This window comes from Entamoeba invadens, assembly GCF_000330505.1.
Source record: "Entamoeba invadens IP1 unplaced genomic scaffold scaff_1105074725885, whole genome shotgun sequence".
NCBI classification, from domain to species: domain Eukaryota; phylum Evosea; order Mastigamoebida; family Endamoebidae; genus Entamoeba; species Entamoeba invadens.
The window spans coordinates 155958-171047 of NW_004443720.1; the positions used below are offsets into that span (position 1 = coordinate 155958).

General features: G+C 33.1%; 5 protein-coding genes across 5 annotated transcripts; 4 read left to right on the forward strand and 1 right to left on the reverse strand.

Moving 5' to 3' along the window:
- Nucleotides 1-119: 119 nt before the first annotated feature.
- On the forward strand, nt 120-1062 carry EIN_047510 (hypothetical protein; the record flags this gene model as incomplete). The annotated part of the gene is made up of 3 exons (XM_004261181.1): nt 120-305; nt 387-688; nt 738-1062. 3 exons carry the CDS (start codon nt 120-122, stop codon nt 1060-1062), a joined length of 813 nt encoding a protein of 270 aa, XP_004261229.1.
- A 1638-nt stretch (nt 1063-2700) lies between these two features.
- EIN_047520 (serine/threonine protein phosphatase 2B catalytic subunit A2, putative) lies at nt 2701-3831 on the forward strand (the record flags this gene model as incomplete). The annotated part of the gene is made up of 1 exon (XM_004261182.1): nt 2701-3831. One exon carries the CDS (start codon nt 2701-2703, stop codon nt 3829-3831), a length of 1131 nt encoding a protein of 376 aa, XP_004261230.1.
- A 481-nt stretch (nt 3832-4312) lies between these two features.
- Nucleotides 4313-5818, forward strand: EIN_047530 (xylulose kinase, putative; the record flags this gene model as incomplete). Its single annotated transcript, XM_004261183.1, has 1 exon — nt 4313-5818. One exon carries the CDS (start codon nt 4313-4315, stop codon nt 5816-5818), a length of 1506 nt encoding a protein of 501 aa, XP_004261231.1.
- Nucleotides 5819-8945: 3127 nt separating this feature from the next.
- On the forward strand, nt 8946-9542 carry EIN_047540 (hypothetical protein; the record flags this gene model as incomplete). The annotated part of the gene is made up of 1 exon (XM_004261184.1): nt 8946-9542. The coding sequence occupies one exon, from the start codon at nt 8946-8948 to the stop codon at nt 9540-9542; it is 597 nt and encodes a 198-aa protein (XP_004261232.1).
- A 543-nt stretch (nt 9543-10085) lies between these two features.
- Nucleotides 10086-15089, reverse strand: EIN_047550 (DnaJ domain containing protein; the record flags this gene model as incomplete). Its single annotated transcript, XM_004261185.1, has 1 exon — nt 10086-15089. A coding segment is annotated over one exon (5004 nt), but the record flags the coding sequence as incomplete, so codon positions are not given.
- Between the last annotated feature and the right edge of the window lies 1 nt (nt 15090).

Below are 15090 nucleotides of genomic sequence, written 5' to 3' on the forward strand. Positions count from 1 at the left end.
TTATTAAATATATCTATTACTATAAACTATAGCATCATTTTAATATATTAGAACAATAGAGGAGAAAAATGTACTATAACTAATAGAATTAAGCTATATAAAAACTAATAAACACAGTCATGGGAGAGAGAGACGCGGTCGATAAAACCTATCAAGATTTCCTCTCGAACGCAACAAAAGAAGAAATTGATATACTCACAAATGAAGTCGAGCCCCAGCAGACCGAATTTGATAACTTATATCTTCAATATGACCTTACCATGTGGGAGTCTTTCAAAGCCCTTCACCAAAAGGTGAACTCATACGTTTGTTGATTTTCATCAAAAATGTTTTACAAAATGTTATTAAAATTACTCGACTGTTCTATATAACACATTCACGTGAAGTCGAAGTCGCGCGAGAGCATTAAACACTACTGGAAAAACGTCATAGTGAACTCTGGTGTATTAAAGAAGATTGGGAGCACATCTACAGATCTAGTTGTGTTAGACTATTTGAAGGACGTTCGACTTTCTGGGTTCAATCAGATAGTCACCCCTGATTTAGTTGTTGGAGACAAGAAGAGATTACGAGTTGGGTATACACTGAATTTTATCTTTGAAGAAAACGAGTGGTTTCCTGATATTGAGTTATCAAAGAAGATATCGTACTTATACAATGACACGTATACCTGTGGTAAATTAGTGAAGTTTGTTGCTCATTGTTTTGATTCAATGAACAAATGGAATAACAAAGAGTTCGGGGGTGGTCTTTTATGATGGCAAAGTGCCCAAATTTGTTGATAGTACTGAAAGTAGCTTCTTCGACTTTTTTGAGCCAGTGAATCAAAAGGAAGAATACTCGGTGTCTGAAGAGGGCGATGAAATTGAAGAAACAGTCGACGAACAATTGAGGTCCGTGTTTTATTTTGCTAATGATATTATACCTAACAGCTTATACTTTTTAAGAAACCAAATGGATAAATATGACGACTCGGAAATGACAGACTCGGACGAGGATACTGATGACTCAGACCAAGATGATTCTGAAGACTATGAGGAACTGATCGACGAAGATAACTGAATTTGTTTTATAATTAATTTTATAGTTATTTTACTATAAATATTATTTACGCCTTTAGCCAAACAATTGGGTATAGAGTGACCAACAAATAAACAATTCAATCATATGTGGAAGCGTGCTTTTAATCCATGGTATATAAATAAGCGTTCCAAAAAATCAACTTGACAACTTGTTAATTCAAAAGATCAGAAATTTCGAAAAAAATATGTCAATGACTCCATCATATACAATTCATCTTTTATAGTGGATGAAATATATGATGTCGAAATTGACAACAATGAGAGAGATGAATTAAAATTTCATTCAATTAAGTTTTGAAAAGAATAATTTTTTAGTTTGGTTGATTGTTCTAAACCAAACTAAAAAATATAAAACAACAAAAAGTTTTCAATAAATTCTTAATAGTTTTTTCAATAAAAAAAGATTTTAATAAATAAAATTAAATTCTTTGAAGATTAGTATTTAATAATAGAAATATATTAATTTAATTTTTAATAATTTTATTATTATTTTTATTGATCAATCATAGTATTTTATAATTTAGAAAAAATTTATTTTTTGTGAAAAAATAATTTCATAAATAATAAAAATTTAATTTTTTATAATTTTTGGGTGTTATTATTTTAGTTTTTGTGTAGTATTTTATAGTTTTGAAAAATTGTTTAAAATTGATAATACAAAACTATAATATATTAGTTTAATAATTATTTTAAAAAAATTATAGTTAATGTTTGTTAATAAAAAGTTTAATTAATTTGAATTTTAGATTAAAGTCATAAATGTATTATTATGTTTTTACACGTACATGTCGGTTTTAATATATAATAATTGTGTATAAATAACAAATATAGTGGTACTAATTTGTGGAAATTTGAAGGGACATCGTATTTATTGTTAATGAAGTTAACTTTTATTTACAAACTATTATTGTTTTTAAACCCACCATTTTTTAATCTATTACAAGATAACAATAAAAAAATAAATTAATTCGTTCTGAAATCATATATATAATTTATGAAACTATTATTTAGTACAATATTATAACTTTATTTTTACGGGATTGCGAATTTCGACTTTAGTCAACTCCAAAACTAGAAAGACCTTATTATGTAATTTATTATAACCAGAACAACATAAAAAATAAACATAGACTCAAATAATTAACCAAAAATAATTAACAATAAACCAACTTTCTATTGACAAAAAAAAGTATTTTTTTTTCTAAATGCTGTCTAAACATTTTTGCCACAAAAAACAAAACTTTTGTTCTTAATTTCAATTATTTTAGTACTAAGACATCCAAAAACGACAAAAATCTTCGGGTTTGGAGATGAGCGCGGTACTTTGCCCTTTCAACAAAAAAAACTGCAAAACTGGCTTGAATTAGGAAAAAAAAAATGAGGGAAAAAGGCAAATTCAACGACATGGTATATAAGTATTATAACTAAATAAAATTTCTTCGAATAACCCAATTATTCACATTTATCTCTAATAAACTATTAAAAGCGATAATTATGGTCAACTGATTTTGCCCAAATAACAGTCTGAGATTAGACTGTCCCGATATACATCTAACAAAATAGAAATAGATTCTTTTCTCTACAAAAAGTCATCCAACTAATTCAGTCCAATTCGTTGATGCAGAGCACGTTTTCTTCACAGACCTTACTCGATTATAATGATGTCACGCGAATCGACCCGATCAATGTTAACATCATTCTTCACCATTTGATGAATCAAGGCAAATTAACTGATCGCGCAGTACTTTACATCAACGAGGTGGCAAGTAACTTATTCCAAAAAGAGGCAAATGTAGTTGACTTGAATGACAACGTCGAAACTCTTATCATAGGAGACACTCATGGACAGTTCTATGACACTGTTTCCTTACTTGAAAAGACACAAGCGGCTCGTTATGTCTTTTTAGGAGATTATGTCGATAGAGGGGAGTTTGGTGTTGAACTTGTCTTGATGCTCTTTTCTCTTAAAATATCGTCGCCAAAGAGGTTCATCTTCTTGCGAGGAAATCACGAGTCTCGCGCGATGAGTGAGAAGAACACATTTAAAGCGGAGTGTCTCTCTAAATACAACGAAGAGATTTATGAGAGTTTCATCTCTGTCTTTCAAACCCTTCCGATCGCAGCCGTTGTCAATAACAAATACTTCTGTGTCCATGGGAATGTCACTCCAGGCCTCACTACTATTGCTGCAATTAACGAATTGAATCGGTTCTGTGAACCTGAAAAAGGCACTCAATTGGGTGAAATGTTATGGAACGATCCTATTAATGAAGAAGAAATGTACGACGCCTCACTTGGCAAATATGATTACGCTGCAAGTACAATTAACACTACCAATAACGATCTCAGTGAGTTAAATAATTACTTTAAAGGTAAGAATTTGGAAGAAGTGAAGAAATGGATGACTGTTGAATCGACTCCAAATACTAAAAGAAATTGGGGAAAGAGAATTGGGTATTCTTATATGAAGCAATTCTTACTCGAGAATCAATTGACTAGTATCATTAGAGGACATGAATATGAAGAAGATGGATATAAGGAAATGTATTATATGATAGAAGATATTCCTATTTTATACACAGTGTTCTCTGCTCCTAATTATTTCTGTGGAAGATATGTGAATTTAGGAGCTTATCTTATTATCAAAAATGGAGATGTGAAAGCTAAGAAATTCAGAGGAGTTTCTTTGGAGAGAACACCAAGCCCAGAATTCGAAAAAGAGGCTGAGAAGATCAGTGTCGTTGTTTAAGAACATTCGACATTATATTCGCACAAAATCCTCTTCTGAAGAAGATTTGCATTTCATTAAACATCTTGTATTGATTTATACTTTGTGGTATTAATTTATTAATATAACTATTATAATAGTTTTTTTTATTAAATGTTATAATTTATTTGTTTTAATTTATTACTTTAATAAAAATAATAAATCTAATATTCATTTTGAAATTGTAAAAAACCTAGTATTTTATTAATGTTTAATATATTACAAAATATAGTTTTATTTTTCTATTTTTACTATAATATGAATATTTAGAGTTTATTTCTTGTATTGTTATATTAGTTTAAATTTTAGTAATATTATAATATATTTATCAATAAAACAATTTATTTTACATTAGTTAATTAAACTATTATGAATGAATATAACTATCTTCTAGTATAATTTTAATATAATTATAATAAAAAAACTATTCAAAAAGCGAACTTAAAACAAAGAAAAATAGAAAATGTTATTGGGGTATGACATTGGCAGTTCTTTTGTTAAAGCGTCACTAATTGACATTTCAACAAATTCAACACTTTTCACGACACAGTCACCGAACACTGAAATGCCAATTAAAGTAAAGTCGCCTGGTTTTGCTGAGCAGAATGTAGATGAGTGGTGGCGCAGTGTAGTTGCTGTGACGCACTCGATAGTGTCTTATTGTATTTCTTCAAATCTTTCAACCGACCAAATCAAGAGTATTGGGATTTCATATCAAATGCATGGATTAGTCCTTTTGGATGCAAATGGTCAAGTTTTGCGGGAGAGTATTATTTGGTGTGATTCACGAGGGATTTCATATGGCAAGCGATATGAAGAAATGATTGGAGCAGAGTTTTGTGAAGAGCATTTATTAAATCTCCCAGGCAATTTTACTGCATCGAAAATTGGATGGGTGAGAGAGCATGAGCCCGAAGTCTTCTCGCGAATATATAAAGTGATGTTACCAGGAGATTATATAGCATATAGAATGAGTGGTAAAATGCAGACTACTTGTTCTGGACTTTCAGAAATGATGTTATGGGATTACACCACACAATCTATTAGTGAAGAAATGGTATCGATGTGCGGTCTGAAACTATCACAACTTTGTGATAAAGTCGACACCTTTTCAGTTCAAGGAACACTTCTGTTAAGTGTTTCTGAGGAACTGAAAATCCCTCAAAACGTCAAAATTTGTTATCGAAGTGGTGACCAGCCTAATAACGCATTTACATTGAATTGTTTACATGACGGAGAAGTTGCTTCGACTGCTGGAACATCAGGAGTTGTGTATTGCATCACTCAACACAAAGTGAAAGACTCGACAAACGAAGTCAATACGTTTCTTCATGTGAATCACTCGACAGAGAATGAACACTATGGAGTGTTGCTTTGTATCAGTGGATGTGGGTGTTTGTACTCATTCATGAAGAAAGTTATTGGCGCAGAATACACTAGAATGAATGAATTAAGTGAACAAGTTCAAATAGGTTCTGACGGTCTTCTTGTTATACCTTTTGGCAATGGACCCGAGAGGATTCTTGGAAATTTGGACATGAACTGCTCCATTCACGGTATCAATTTTTTCATTCATGATAAAAGACATCTCATTCGGGCGTCGTTAGAGTCCATTGCGTTTTCATTTGCGTATGGAATTAAACATATTGAAAATATGGGCATTCACATCAATACTATAAAGGCGTGCAAAGCAAATTTATTTCTCTCAAATGTCTTTGTAGAGACGTTGTCCGGAGTAACGAATAAAGTCGTTGAGATATATGACAGCGATACAGCAAGTGGAGCTGCTCGTGGCAGTGGTATAGGTCTTGGTGTTTTTACATATGCAGAATGTGCTCCTAAAATAGTTGAACGGGTGTGTATAGAAGATGAAAAGAGAAGACAGTTATTTGCTCTTTATTACAAACAATGGGAAAACATTGTGTTGCGACAAAAAGACGAGTTGTTGCAAAAAGTATTTAATAATTAAAATATAGTTAATTTTTGTTCTATAAAAGAACAATTTCTTATTGTTAAAATTAACTATAATTATTATAATAATTATGAAAACAAAATTAATTTAAGTTTTATTATTGACATTAGTATATTTATATTGGCGTTTAAAAATTATTGTACATATTGAGGAAAAACCGGGGACCAGACTAATTTTAGCTATTGAATATTAAGCGGATTTTATACAATAAAACGGGCAAATATATAAATAAATGTGTAATTTTCTTATTATTTGGTCTTAAAAATGGTCATTTTTCGGGATGAAAAAAATGAATGTGTTGTTTAAAGTATGAATGAACAACAGTTGATGTGAGTTATAATAGTAAGTTTATTATTATTTATTATTGTTTAATTATAAAAAAAATATTGTTTTGTTTAACCTTGTTTAACTTCAACACAACCATTCAATTAAATCGTTCATTCATTTTTTCAAAGAAGATGTTGTAGTCTTCTCTATTCAATGAGTAGAATAGAGAAGACTAGGTTGATTCAATGAGTCACTTTTCGTTCAGTATTAAAAGTGACTCATGCCGTTCATGAAAATAAAGAGAATAACGAATAAATTATTGGAATGTTAGACATTCAGTAAATGATAGATGATCATTAAACGTATTAAACAACGGAAGATAAATCAATATAAAAAACAAACTTTACTTTTGCTCGGCTGGGCATTAACAATAGAGGCAGCTTCGAATGATTAATTAAGAGTTTCATATTTTGTAGTTTTTTCTATTTTATTTTAAAAACAGTGTGTCTATTAATACTTGGTCCCCAATTTTTAAAAATAAACCAACACATCCTCCAAAACCCCGATTATTTGGGGATTTTACTTTAACAAGGAAACTTAATACCAAAAATAAAACAGCTTAATTTAGTCTGGTCCCTGGTTTATGATTTGGTACCTGGTTTTTCCTGTATCTGTAATAATTAAACCAATAATTTAATGATTAACAATTTAATCAAAAATAGTATTTTTTAATTATTGTTGTTTCAAAAAATCTACACAGTTTTTCATATAATAAATATAGTAAAAATAGTAATAACAATTACTAATAGAATCTTATGTTTTGAGTTAATAAAAAAATAATTATAATAATTATTATTTATATACTAGAAAAATAATTAAACAATATTTTTAAAATAACTCTGAAATAAATCATCTTGGTCTTTTTGTTTTAGTTGAAAAAAATACCAACCTGTTTTTTATTGAATGTTTTACTTAACATTGAAAAATTTTACCAAAATATAAATTTATTAATAAATACACATTTGACTAACAAAATTGTCGAGAATTAATTAAAAAAATTATTACTAAAAATTAAAAGTCACAAAATTCCATATTAAAAAAATTGCTTTGCGAATTAAATTAAAATTATCATTTAATTTATGGTGTTTGGTATAGAAATAATTAGAAATCGTCTGTTACAAACTAAAACGTTGACAAAAAAGTACATACACTAAATTATATAACTTTGTGTTTTTCGCTTTATTATTAATGTTATGTTATTCATTTCTTATTGTGTTCACTTAGAAAACTATTTTTAAAACAAGACAATTTTATTTATTGTTATTTTTTGGAATCATATAATAAAGTTGATATCGATTGTTATATGAACATCTAAGTAAAAGAAATATCGGAACCAATTATATTAATTAAGAAATTGAGTAATCTGAGACTGTTTTTAATATAGAAAATCATGTTGAGTTAATTTGCACCAATAAAATATAAATTGTAAAATTCATTTATTATAATAATAAACTTGTTTATTATTTAGAAAAAAATAATTTTAAAAATAGTTTTATTGAAAAAACTTGTCGATTTTTAACCCTTCCGGTACCAAAAATTTCCAAAAAATGTAAACTTATTTATATCTTATTCATTTTGAGTGTATATTAGAAAGAAATCATGCAAAAAACGCTTTAAACTTTTTACAACTATGGGGAATACCAGGAAACAAAATTATTAGTAAAAAATAATTAAATTTACTACAAATTAATAGTAAATTTTAACCTAAAATCGTATTTTTGTTGAAAAAAGGTTCACTTTTTCTGTGAGGAAAACTTGACGACTTTTCCTGTTATTATTATTAAGTTTAAAAATTTTTTCTTTTTATATCAAAAATTTGTGTATAGTATAATAAACTATACATTATAAGTTTTTCTAAATACAGGGTTTTAAAATAAGAAAACGTATCAAATAAAATTCTGATAAAAATTCTTTCTTTGAAAAACAAGGAATACGTCAAACTTTGAAAATTCCAAAAGTAATTATTTTAATTTAGTTTATATTGTAAATGTTTTGATGTTTTGTAACAACGTGAAAAAAGTTGACATTTTATTGAATTCCGATATATGTAACAAATAATTAAATATTATGATATTAGTTGTGCAACCACACTGATTATTAGCGTTCTCACTTTATGAACTTTTGTTGAGAATCATATGTATACGAGATATATTTACGAAATTTTTCTTCTTAACTATCGTTTTAAAAAAATTCGTTTTTATTACACAAAATAAATTAAATGTATATGAATAACATTACTACCTTTTTCACATTATTAAGAAAGTACCTTTATATACATTACTCTAAATTATTATAAAATATATTTTATAACTAATATGTATGACACAACTGTGTTAGACTTTTAATTTATATAACATACAAAAATAAAACGTGCAAACTTATTATATATTATAAATGTTACATCAAACCAGAACTGAAAACTACAATATTAAAACTGAATACTGTTTAATTTAGAATAACTTTTAGTTTACAAATTTTAATTTATATTGATCTGTATGCGTGTTATAACAAGTATATTTCTGGTATTGGAAGGGTTAAAATAACTGAAAAGTTAATTGAAGAATTTCTATCACAAAATGATAGAAAAATGGATGCCGATGAATTAATATGAAATGAAGTGAGTTTAAATTAAACAATTTCGATATTTTTGTTGAGTAATATAATAGATATTGTATTGTCATTTCGCAATTAAAGTGTTTTGTAATCCATATAAATATCAAATGAAAATAATTACAGTCAGGAAACTAGTTTCTAATAATAAGTTGGGTTTATAATAAAAGGGGATCTCCAAACAGTTATGTATAATTGTATGACAGACTTGATTAAATTTACAAAGAAAAGTGACTCACAGCGTCTATGTGAAAAATACATGGAGATAAGAAATTACTTGAGTTGTGAACAAGCTTTCTTTTTAGTTCTTTTGAACAAGAAGTATGACTTTGTAATTTGTAAGCCGACTAAGAGGTCCTTAGTTACTGGTCAACTCGTCAAATTAAAAATGTTACACAGTGAAAACGAGACTTTAGATGTTATAAATTTTATTGAAGAGAGATGTAAAGAGAGTATGAACCAAGATATACAACGAGGCATAAGTGAAACAACTGCTTGTCGACGATACACAAACAATAAAATAGCTGAAAACCATCATCTTCTTATCGATCTTCTTCGACTTAATGGCTATGTTTTTAATACGTCTTTCTCGTCAGGAAAACACAACTCTACAAAACTGGAGACTGTTGTCAACATCTTCTTTGATAAAATCGTTTATTCACAAAAAGAAATCAAAACAGTTGGTAAAGCCATCAATCAGTATTTTTTCAACGAAATAAAGGGGAAAAGGGAAGTCTCATTTCAAGCCAACACCCCCACCCTTCAAAAATTTATTCTTAACTGAAACGTTGTAATTCTTTGCTTTTTTGTTTAGTTATTTTTTATTTGGATTTGCTTGGCCTATTTTCAAGCTAACTTCCCTTCGAAATACGTTTGAAATTATATCCCCAAAGAATTTGTACGAAAACAGAAGAAACCCCTTTTTGTGTTATTAAAAAAATAACGGTATCCTTTTTTTGTGTTTTATTCCATAAATTTGATTCTTTTTTATTCGATCCAACTATTTTTGTAAATGGTATTTTTTTGCTGATTTTCTACCAAACATTTTGTCAAATAAATCCCGTTTTTTCCTTTTAAAAAGACATATTTTTTTATTACATTTGATTTTTTGCAGTGAAATACAAAGGTCAACAATTTTTGATCAAAAAAATGACAAAGATGTTATTGGTACATTATTTATAAATGTTATTTGTAGTGATAAATATTTCACTTTTTTGTGATTGGAAATGTTTTTCAATTATACAAATGTAGAAAAGGTGCACTGTTTGTTGTGCACCTTTTGTACAACTTCCAATCGACTCAAAAAGAAAAGCAAACAAAACGTAAATTAAAAGTCTGGCGGAAGATCTGGTCTTTTCACTGATGCATCCTCCGCTGCAGTGAGAAGACCAACTGCGCCAGATGTCGCAGGACCAGCAATGTACCCAGCAATTGCCGACGTTCCTGACAAAAAGAGCCCATGTTTCTGAGTTGAGTATTGTTCCCACGATGGCTGTGTCATTAAAACTTCGTTGAGCTGTTGGCCATGTGTTGAGTCCTGAAGCGCATTCTGCAATGCATCTACAACAAGCGCTTTCACCTCTTCTGCCGAGTTGCCCAAATTTTCGTCCATATTACCGTCGAGCACCATAAATATAGCCTTTTGAACCATTTCATCGAGCAAGTGTGGTACATAACACATAATCCCTTTGCATTGCATTCCAGTTGTAAGCGCTCTGAAGACTGTCGCAACAATTTGCGTGTCTTTCTGTAATCTTCCAAGACAAATTACTACAAGAGGCACTGCATTTGCTTCGATTAGCTTTTCTTTACACGAAGCGTTTGAAACGATGACCTGGAGAATGACGAACACATTGAGGCTTGGTTTTGTTTTGAGGATTTCAACAACCTTTGAAAGGTGTCCAGATGTCGCCACATACTCCATATTGTTAGGTTGGTTGGTAAAAAACAGAGCAATCGTCTTTGCAATAACTGTCGTGTTCTCTTCATCGTTCTCGGAAGCATACTCCGCAAATTTCGTGAAAAGTCCATCAGTAAAGAGATTTGGATGTGTCAGTGGACACGACGGATTTTGGTTCATCACTCTTATAAACACGCCACCAACACACGTCTCGTTTTCAAGCTCTTTGTACCCGAATGAAAACCCATCTGGTATCGACCATTTCACAGAAACGTCGCAAGCCTGTTTGGAGTGGAACGCTTGTGTCATTTTTCTTATAAACTCACCGACATCACTTTTCATCTCTGGATTCCAAATAAGTTCCGGAGTCTCAGCAGTTGAATCCAATAAAACAACCGCACCTTTCGCATCAAGCTTCATCGCATTAACAATAGATGGCGGGAAAAATTTTCCAAGAGAAAGCGTGACTTTAGGCCCAACAGAAGGCGTTGCAGCCATTTTCCCAATGAGTTGAGCAACTAACACGCGCTGCTCCAAGTCAATTCCGCTCACAAAGTGGTTCAATAAATACAAAAGTCCGCCCTTGAGTATGCCCTGTTGTAGGCCAGTGACCACAGAGAACAACGCTTGTACAAGAGGAATGACCTGATCCAAAAACGTGGCCGGGTGGAGTAAAATCAAAAATTTGGGAAGCACACGCGACTTTGCAATGATTTCAACACACGCAGTTGTCGAAACTAATCGTTTGACACTTCTGAACACAAAGCCTTGGACAATTAAATCGTCCGGTTCTTCTTTCATCATCTCAAAGAGTCCCTCCAACATCTTTTCGTCTTCGCAAAATTCAGTGGCTACTTGGTACTGTTCTAAAACATTTGCAATTGCTTTGACTTTTTCTTGGAGCCATTCACTAGTCAAATCCTTACGATCGATAGCACTTTTTAGAAAAGCGAGTGGGTTTGCAAGTTTCTCACAAACACGGATTTGTTCGTTGAATAGTCTTACATAGACTCCAAATATGACCAACTCATTTGCCAATGATAGGAACCTGAACCCAGAGTACTCCTTTGGTGACCACTCCGCAGTGTCACTGAGGTGCGCGTCTATGTAATCACTTAACTCGCCACGGGTTTTGTTGTTCCAAATCAAGTAAGGTGTTTGTGTCGTCGATGTAATTGCTGTCAAAACATCTCCAACAGGGTTTGTCCGCATCATCATCCCAAGTGGGAAGGTGAACAAAGAAAATACAGCCTTGGTCTCTTCGCTGTTTTCTTCAATTTTCACTAACGCTTTCAGAGCTAACAACGACATTCCAGCAATCGCATTTTTCATTTGGTGTATACTCTGTTGGTCAGAAGCGTCCAGTGTTGGGTCGAAGCTTAAAATTCTTTTGACCAATAACCCCAGATAATTCTTGTTGAACATTTCAATACGCATCTCGGTGTCTGTCGAGAAGCACGTAACGCATTCAAGAGACGCCTCTACCACTCCCAACATTTCACTTCCAAGACATGTTTTCACGTTTCCAAATAATGTGTTGCTTTTCTTTATTTCAGACAACGATTGCGAGTACTTCGAGGCTACGGCCGATGCTCTGAGAATGTAGCGAATCGCTGTGACTTTTGTTTCTACAATGCTTACACACAGTTCGTCCAACAATTTCAGCAATATTTGCATGCCACCGAGTCTTGAAAGTTCTTGGATATTCAAGGTCGATGCTCTGATTGTCAAATAGACCAGTTGTAACGCTCTGCTTCTTCTGTTAGAATCTTGTAGGCATGGTACCAATAATGCGTATCCAGCATATTTATATGGAGACAACGCCTCACCACACTTTTCGTACAAAATACACTGAGAGTGCAGAATTAAGTCGATTTTCTCTTCATTGTCTTCTGGTCCTGCTTCACTCAATTGGGTGTACGCCACGTTCACCTTTTCAAACATATCTCTTCCCTCCGGATTTCTGTCTGGATGGTATTTCTGCGCCAATTTGAAGTACGCCTTTCTCAATTTGTTTTTGTCTTCAAAATCCTCAACCCCAAGCACCTTTTTTGCTTCTTCCTGGCTCATTTTTTTCGGCTCATCCTCCATCTCGACCCACGTCCTCAAAATGGATTGCAACAAGCCAACTGGGTCTGCAATAAAGTAGTCCGGATATTCATCTTCGTTGCACAGCTGCTTCAGGTACACCTTCCCACAATACAACTCGCCCTTTAATTCTTCGTAGACAATTGGTGCAATTGGGACGTGAGAATACACAGCAAGCGGGTTGATGCCAAGTCTGCTTGGAAAATCGCCCAAATGTTGAGAAATTGTGTCAATAAGAACGCTTCTCATTTTGCTTCCCCAACGAATTTCCGGTGTTGCGACTTCACCAACAAAACGGGCAGCGAATTCATCAGAAGATCGGTCTAACGTGGTCACCAAAGAGGCTGGAAGCATTCCACGTACAACTGATAACTCCACCGAGTCACCCACACGTTGTTGTCGGTGGGTTGCTGCCAACAACCGGGAAATCTCTTTGAAGTTGCTTCCAGAATACAGCAGTGCAAAGTAAAAAGCTCCAGTTAAGTAAAACTTGGGTTGTGCCGTTGGGTTGTCTTCAAGAAGGTTTTTGAGAAGTCGCGCAGCTATGTCAATCAATTGTGGAGATGCCGTCAATAATAATTGGACTACGTGTGGTAGGTACCGTGGCGACGACAATATTCTCTTTGCACGTGGAATTGGTCTAAGTAAAATACCGTTCATGTCACGAGAAGGGTACATAGTGACCAAATCTTCTAACGTCCCAATGATTTCGTGGCACAACTCGAGGGGTGATAAAACACCCGTGTCTTCTTTGAGCAAATACCATTTAAGTACTGTCACATCCTTCAAACTCTTCCAGTCCTCCATCCCTTGCGCCCAAACGATCACATCTTCGGTTATGATTTTGTCGTTCAACAATTTCTTTAATTCATCGAGAGTATATGGTCCTTTCTTTTCCTTTTTTCCATTACCAAAATTGATTCCATAAAACCATTCACCTACTGTAAGACCGTTCGTCAATAAGTTGACTTGAGTTGGGATAACTGCATGTTCACTCTGCAAATGCACCAAAGCCACCAATTCAACATACAGATCAATTCCACCCACGTCTATAAACTTTCTTGCGTTGATCTCTATTTTCAAAAGAGACCGTATCAACCCAATGAGTCTGTCTCTAAGCAAGACGGAGCGAGTTGCTTTGAGCATTGAGACAATGTGGATGATGTCCTTAAACCCACCGATGTCAGAACTAAACTTTGTGTAAACAACTCCCATAGCTTGAATTGCCAAGGCTTGCAATTCTCGGTTTGTCTCAAACAAGCACCGGTGGTATAATGTATCAAAGAAGTCTTTTGGATCGCTCAATTTTAAGTCCGCGTTTTCCAACAGGCACTTAATGTAACACCCATCCACACAAACCTCATTATCAAGTGACTTGTATTCAACCAAAAACTCTCTGTGATTCCACGCGACTTCACCCTCTTCTTGATCCTTTTTGAGGTTTCTGATTTCACTGCTCAAAGCTTCCTCAAGTTCTTGTCGTGTTTGGTGATTCCAAATCAAGTCAGCGCTTCTGTGTTGTTGGTGTAATTGGAATACAAACATGCCCCAGTTTCTTTTCTGTTTGATCATTCGTTTCTGCCGAGTTCTTATCTCGCTGACACTTCTTGTTCCATTCCATTTTTTCCAAAATGAACTTATCGATCCCAAGTTCATCACCGAACCCGTTCCGCCAGATTTCAATCTGTCTTTTCTTTCTCCTTCGTCAATTTCAATTCGCTCTGGAGGTTCGTCCGTGCTGTCAAGGTACGCCAAGAGTGCTTTGGGGATAATTCTTTCGAGCATTTCCTCTGAATCCTTGTGGTCTGCCGTGAAGACGTCCAATAAATGTATTGCCAGGTGTTTTTGCAAAAACTGTGTTGTGGATTTTGGAGCAGCAAAGCAAGCAGTCTGCAAGTACTGGAGAGTAATTCCTTCGAGCAAAGCGTAGTCTTGGAGTTCCTTTATTTTCTCATCCATATCCGTTTCCTCCACTAAACTCCTTAATATTTGTCCGGCAATATGTGGCACTGATATACAAGGAGACTGGAAAAGTAAAAATACGTCTCTTCCAAGACCGCTAATGATGCTCATCATTCGTTTATACATTGAAAACTCCGTTGTATTTGAATATGGTTCACATACAATATATCTGAACGTGTTCACACAACCATGAACGACTAATGGAGAACCTTTTTTCAAATTGGACACCAACGCACCGAAAATTCTTTCGGGAAGTCCTCTTGTCATCACTGCAAGTTTCCCTCTCTTCTCAATATTTTCATCCGCAGTTGAACAGAGTAACACACCCGTCACTCTCAAGGCCCAATACATCACAATTGGTTTGACACTTTGCAATGCCATT